Genomic DNA, 6,000 nt, shown 5'->3' with positions numbered 1-6,000 from the left:
TCGTCGCGGGAATCCATAACAAAAGTGATATATTATTATTTCACGACTGATACAGAATAGATTAATTTTAAAGTAATTTATTATAGTTCACGGTAGAGAGCCTTAATAAAATAAAATATTATTAAAGGCTCTCTAGTTCACAATAGTTGTTATGACACAGATTATATAAAACATGATAGAAATAACTGTTATATAATCAGTGGTTATGATTCTCCCACCTCAGTCATGATACCACATGAAAAAAACTGTACTTTGTCATTGAGTAGGTCAGTGTAGTCTGTAATAAATTATTCACGAATTAAGAATTTTATTAGGTACCAATCTTAAATCGTGAAGTAAATCATAGAATTAAGATTATAATAATCTGTGGGCTGTGGCTTGTAATCCAAACTTTTATGGAACAATTATTAATGTTTTTAAGTGGATCTATAGAGCTCAAAATAAATATTATATCAGGGACACGGTTATCATTTATAAATTATCAGCCTCTGTTGTTGTTGTTGTTGTTACTTGGTGGTTGTTTTTTAATAAATAATAATAATAAACATACTCATTTGTATTGTAATGTGTAATCAGTAAGACTAACCATATAGTAACTGCATATGTGTAAAACGAAAAAATTTAAATTTATACTCATAAAACCAATTTTGTGCATGAAATTTATATTTTTTATCGAAACCGAAGTACAAAGAAAAAAATTTGCTCATGATTTTGACTATAAGTAGTTTGTTGATGATGTTTGCTAATCTCATGCAACAAACAAAAAAAATTATTCAAGAGAAGTATTTAAAAAATGACAGTGGAAATGCGACAACAAATACAATTGCAATTGAGGCTACAGACGAACAAATCGATGAGAAAACACAAGAATTGAAGGACCAAATCTATGGTAGGTATCATCAGTCTTATATTTACACAACATAATTAATTGGTTTTAAAATTATTTTTGAACAAACAGATATTATTAGAACAATTAAGGATCCAGAGAAACCAGCTACCCTGGAAGACCTTAGTGTCGTGTATGAAAATGGAGTAGAGGTCAGTATTCAAAATAATGAATTTTATTAATTGGTAGACAAATAGGTATCATAATATATTCTTTCATAAAAATTATACTTATACTTGTGTACACTTATTTTCTTATTTTCCCGTGAGCTTCATTCCCATATTTTTTAGGGTCAGCCACCTTTGTGCATGCATGTACATATTTTATTTACATTTACAATTTTTTATACTATTGGTCACATTATGCAATGCATAACAGAAAAGAAAAAAATCCATTTTAAAATAACTATTTATTATTACTCTTCATCACTGTTCATTAAACAAACCATTACTTTTGTTTATATTCTAAAATACCAGACTATCTTTTGCCTCAAAAAAGAACAATCACTTTATGTGCATCGTCAATAATGAAATTTGCATGTCAAGAACCCCCTGATCACGTTAACATTGACATGTTAGTGGGAGATGTGCAGCACTGGTATAATTCAGTTGGCCCGGCTAATTATTCTCTTTTGAGCCAGAGTATAGTTTCCATGAGTCTATAAAAAATATTTATCAAATATTTCTGAATCATACAGGCATGAGGATTGCATGTATAATTAATTATTAAGTTAATTTTTTTATACAATTCAATTGTTCTACCTTCACACTTACCATATAATATAAACAAAATTCAATTAAATGAGTTATTTGAAAAGTTTTTACTGTGATGATTTCTATCAATATCACTATGTGTCAACGTAAAAATATGTATTCGGTTGTACCTTGTACGCTGATATTCTACTTTGCATGTGAATTAATGGGTACCTATTTTAAAATAATATAAGGAGTAATCTATTCAAATAATAATTGTTATACATTCATCACCTTTTACACAGATACTTGCCAGATTGATATTTTATGGTTATTTTCACGTGCCAGAATCATAATATATTTATGTCACTTGCTGCACGGGAAATTACTAAAAAGGCAACTTTGATAATAATAATTGCAGGTAATTAATCAAAGAAACTTGAAACTATATACTGTCAGAATTGAATTTAATCCTACAGTACCACATTGCAGTTTAGCTACTTTAATTGGCCTTAGCATAAGGATAAAAGTTATAAGAACTATTTTGGAGAATGTTAAATTGGATATATACATTAAAGAGGGTGCTCACACAACTGAAGAAGAAAGTAATTATAATTTTATGGATTATTATTAATTTTGAACTATCAATATACTAACTCATTACATTTACAGTTAACAAACAAATAAACGATAAGGAACGTGTGGCAGCTGCGATGGAAAATCCAAGTTTAAGAGATGTAGTTGAAAAATGTATAAAAGAGGAAGAATAAAAGTTAGTTTTAAGTACATATTATGTTTATTATATATTTATGTTGAAGAAAAAGTTTATACGATGGTGTACGCCTTTTTAATGATCAATTAAAGTAAATTGTGTTAAATAATTTGAATTATATGTAAATATTATTGAAGTATAGATTTTTATTGTACTGTATATTTATAAATCATAATCAGAGAATGCGATATGATTTTTATAAATCAAAAATAATCCGAATAATATTATACTTATATATAGTTATCACACACAAACTTAACAGTAAAAACCTAAAAGTGAAACCAATAAGGCAATATTAAATAATAAAAAATAATTCTTTTAAAAAACTATGGTTTGTAACATCTTAAAATGTTTAAATCTTAAAAAATGTTTAAAAAGTCTTTAGTTATGAAATTATCAGTGTTTTTTGAAAAAATAATTAAAACTGCAAGGCCGTAACTGAGAAAAAAATGTTGGGTGTCCATAATTTTTTGATATGGATACTGGACACTTATCATTTTTACATATAAAATCTCTTGTTTTACTTTTAACAATTTTGAAACTCCCCCAAAGTTACGACCTTTTACAACTGTATAATATAATGCATTTATAGTTATATAGAAAAAAATTACCTGACAGTACTTAAAGTATAAACATACTCACAAAAAATGCATAATATTCTAAGTCAATAATTTTATTTTCATTTAAATTAATGTATTAATAATAAGACACTTTGTTCTTATTCAACTATGCCGAGTACTTGGTTCATTGCTTTCATTTCTTTCTTTGTGAGTGGATTTAAAAATAATCCTTTCACTGGTTCTTTATATTCCATATCATTCAATTTATTCACATCTACTTTAATGTCGCTTCGAAGAATGTTCATACGATTATTTAAAGTAACTTGATCTGAAAATTATTTATGTATTTTAATATACAATGAAAATAAATTAATGACATAAATATAGGTGTACCTGCTTGTAGCATATTTTTAGCTTTTTCAACAGAAACTTTTACCAAGGATAATCCAACTGCCATCCATATCTTGTCTTCTGGTGTTTTACAGTTTGTTAATGCTCTAATGGCCATACGATTACTATTTCTACTTTTATCCAAGGCAACCATTTCACTTTTATTAAGAAGTATTTTTTCTGCTTGTCTTTCTACTTGAAATAAGTATTCCATTGTTGTTTTTTCATCATTCATAATGAATTATTTACTAAAAAAAAATATTAAAAATGATAATTTCAATACATTTTATTGCAATATTTTTTTCAATTTGTCGTTGGATAGAAAATAAAAATAATTTATGGTAAAATATTTTGACCAATTCAACGGGAAAATGATTTGATATTTTTACTTAAAAGTATATACACAGTTTTTATTAGAAAATATATATTAATTGTACTACTAAAAATCCTACTAAAAATAATAAAAGTACAAAAAAATTGTATAAATTTTAATAGATTCATCATAAAATATGTTATAAAATCCAGTTTTACAAAAATCCAGTTTATAAATCAATTTTTACAATAATAGTAAGTAATAAAAATATAATTCATTTTGATCAGTTATAAAATTACATTTTCTAAAGTTTTTCCATTAATTTTTTAGATATAGCCTTCATTGCTTGCTCTGCTATTTGTACTGTCATCATTGCTTGATCCATATTTGGTGGTAATCCATGGTACATTTTTTTCTGTTCAGATTTTAATTCAGAAGTTGCTGAATAGATTTCTTCTTGTTTCTTTTCAATGTCCGTTATTTTTTTGACCAACTTCACAATTTCATCACAGTCATCTACGGTTTGTATACTTTTAATTGGTTTAATATTGATAGGTTCAGCTGTATATCCTACAGGTGAGTAATTTATATTTGATAATTCACATTTAAGATCATTCTGTTGTTCAATTACTATTTTTAATTTATTTAAATGTTCATCAATGTCATCAATAAACTCTTTTTGCTTATTACATTTTTCAATCATTGACAAATATTTAGTGAATATGCTACTAGCATTATAATCATCAATGCCGGTTTCTTGTAGGATGTTTGCGGCAGATTCTAACTGTTCATTTTTTGATAAAAAATTGTGAGTAATTCCAGTTTTATTAAAGTAAAACGATTGTTCATTTTTCACAGCTTCTTTGAAATTTGAAAATTGTGTAGCATAGTCATCGTTTTCACCTTCAATTGATAAAGTTTTGACAGTAAATTCCATTTGATTGAATAACTCTTTGTTGTCTTTCAATTGTTTGACTTTATCGCAACTGATTTTAAATTCATTTACTATTGATTTCATTCCCATATTTAATTTGTCTGTATCTGTAGTTTTTAATTTTGATGCCATTCTGTTTGTTGATATAGGTAGGTATTTTATAAATATATATTTTAATTTTAATATATTTACCTCGATATTTACTTACACAATCTGTCAAAAAAACAAAAATACAAACATATAGCTTAGAATTCAATATAAATTATACATTATGTCTGAATTTAATTATTTAAAACAACCATCACTAATATCATTCTAATTTAAAACTATTTGGAAATTTGATAAAAAACTTAAATTTTGCCAAACGTTATTGGGAACATAATACCTACATCATTTAGAATGTACACAACCACTAGGGCTGGTAAAATGTATTATCTACATACTGTGAAACCATCTATATAACTTTTGTTTTGTTGTAAGTTCTTGCTACCTGTCTTTTAAATAGGTAGATATCATTAGTAATTGAAAATTAATTAAATGTAACAATCACAACAATGTAGAAGGACATATTCTGGGGTAAATTATTAAGAGAAGATAGAAACAAACTAAAATCATCTCAAAAAACATAATACATTGCTAATTACAGTACAAACAATAATCATAGAATATCTTATTACATATACAGTAGCACAAATGCCCAGATGTGTAAGGACGGAGGCACATGCCCCCGCTCCCCCCAGAAAAATATTTAATAATTTTGTGGTAGGTTTGTGTCCACTTATATGGTGGATCTTAGTAGCTGGTAAAGGTAATATCATTAATAACTATATTGTAAGTGTAATATTGTACCTACTGATTAATTCATAAAATTCAAAGTAATTAATGATGATCAGTAGGTGAAGGCTATTACATTTATAGGTTTTTAGAATTTTCCAGTTATAAAATGATCTGCGCAACTGCTAACCAAGATTATTTATTCCCTGTCTGTATTTATATATATTTAAAATATAAATATAATATAAATAATAATATTTAATATATTTATATTTTCCAACAATAGTATAAGCAAAAATGCAGTAAACTAAATGTATTCATTGATAATAAAACTGCCTAATATCGTATAACCAAATAACTTGATAAATTTGGTTAAAACATAAAACTGTTGTATATATGCAATAATTTTACTTACATTAAAATCGGGTTTCAAAAATTAAATTGAAGAACAGAGTATAATTCACAGTATTATAACTGAAATGTTTCATGTATTTCAATATTTGAACTCTAAAGAGTCTATAGTCGATACACAGAAATCGTTGTTTAGCAGTTTTTATTACAATTCACAGGTTCATTTATAAACTATTCTATAACAGATAAAATTAAAATTCCTGTTTTATTGTTTAGTATTTAATCGCCTAGGTCTAAAAAGTAAAAAGTAAAAAACTACGCGCCACTT

At 26.1% G+C, this 6,000-nt stretch overlaps 2 protein-coding genes across 4 annotated transcripts; one reads left to right on the top strand and one right to left on the bottom strand.

Annotated features, from left to right (window-relative positions):
• Positions 1 to 488: 488 nt before the first annotated feature.
• LOC111038127 (MIP18 family protein CG30152) lies at positions 489 to 2,491 on the top strand. Its single transcript, XM_022321073.1, has 4 exons — positions 489 to 889; positions 959 to 1,038; positions 2,000 to 2,183; positions 2,251 to 2,491. The coding sequence occupies exons 1-4, from the start codon at positions 706 to 708 to the stop codon at positions 2,346 to 2,348; spliced, it is 546 nt and encodes a 181-aa protein (XP_022176765.1). The 5' UTR covers positions 489 to 705; the 3' UTR covers positions 2,349 to 2,491.
• Positions 2,492 to 3,005: 514 nt separating this feature from the next.
• Positions 3,006 to 5,996, bottom strand: LOC111038125. 3 transcript variants are annotated; one of them, XM_022321072.1, is made up of 4 exons: positions 5,737 to 5,996; positions 4,740 to 4,760; positions 3,304 to 3,548; positions 3,006 to 3,238 (listed from the first exon to the last, which is right to left on the bottom strand). In XM_022321072.1, the coding sequence occupies exons 3-4, from the start codon at positions 3,533 to 3,535 to the stop codon at positions 3,069 to 3,071; spliced, it is 402 nt and encodes a 133-aa protein (XP_022176764.1). In that variant the 5' UTR covers positions 3,536 to 3,548; positions 4,740 to 4,760; positions 5,737 to 5,996; the 3' UTR covers positions 3,006 to 3,068. The 3 variants fall into 3 exon arrangements, with proteins under 3 accessions (XP_022176764.1, XP_022176763.1, XP_022176762.1); XM_022321071.1 differs by lacking the exon at positions 4,740 to 4,760; XM_022321070.1 differs by lacking the exons at positions 3,006 to 3,238; positions 4,740 to 4,760; positions 5,737 to 5,996 and adding an exon at positions 3,913 to 4,733 and having other exon boundaries at positions 3,465 to 3,548.
• Positions 5,997 to 6,000: the final 4 nt, after the last annotated feature.

The sequence above is a fragment of the Myzus persicae genome, unplaced genomic scaffold (assembly GCF_001856785.1).
Source record: "Myzus persicae strain clone G006 unplaced genomic scaffold, MPER_G0061.0, whole genome shotgun sequence".
Taxonomy (NCBI): Eukaryota; Metazoa; Arthropoda; class Insecta; order Hemiptera; family Aphididae; genus Myzus; species Myzus persicae.
The sequence above is the reverse complement of the archived record's forward strand: the minus strand, read 5'-3'. Positions and strand labels throughout refer to the sequence as shown.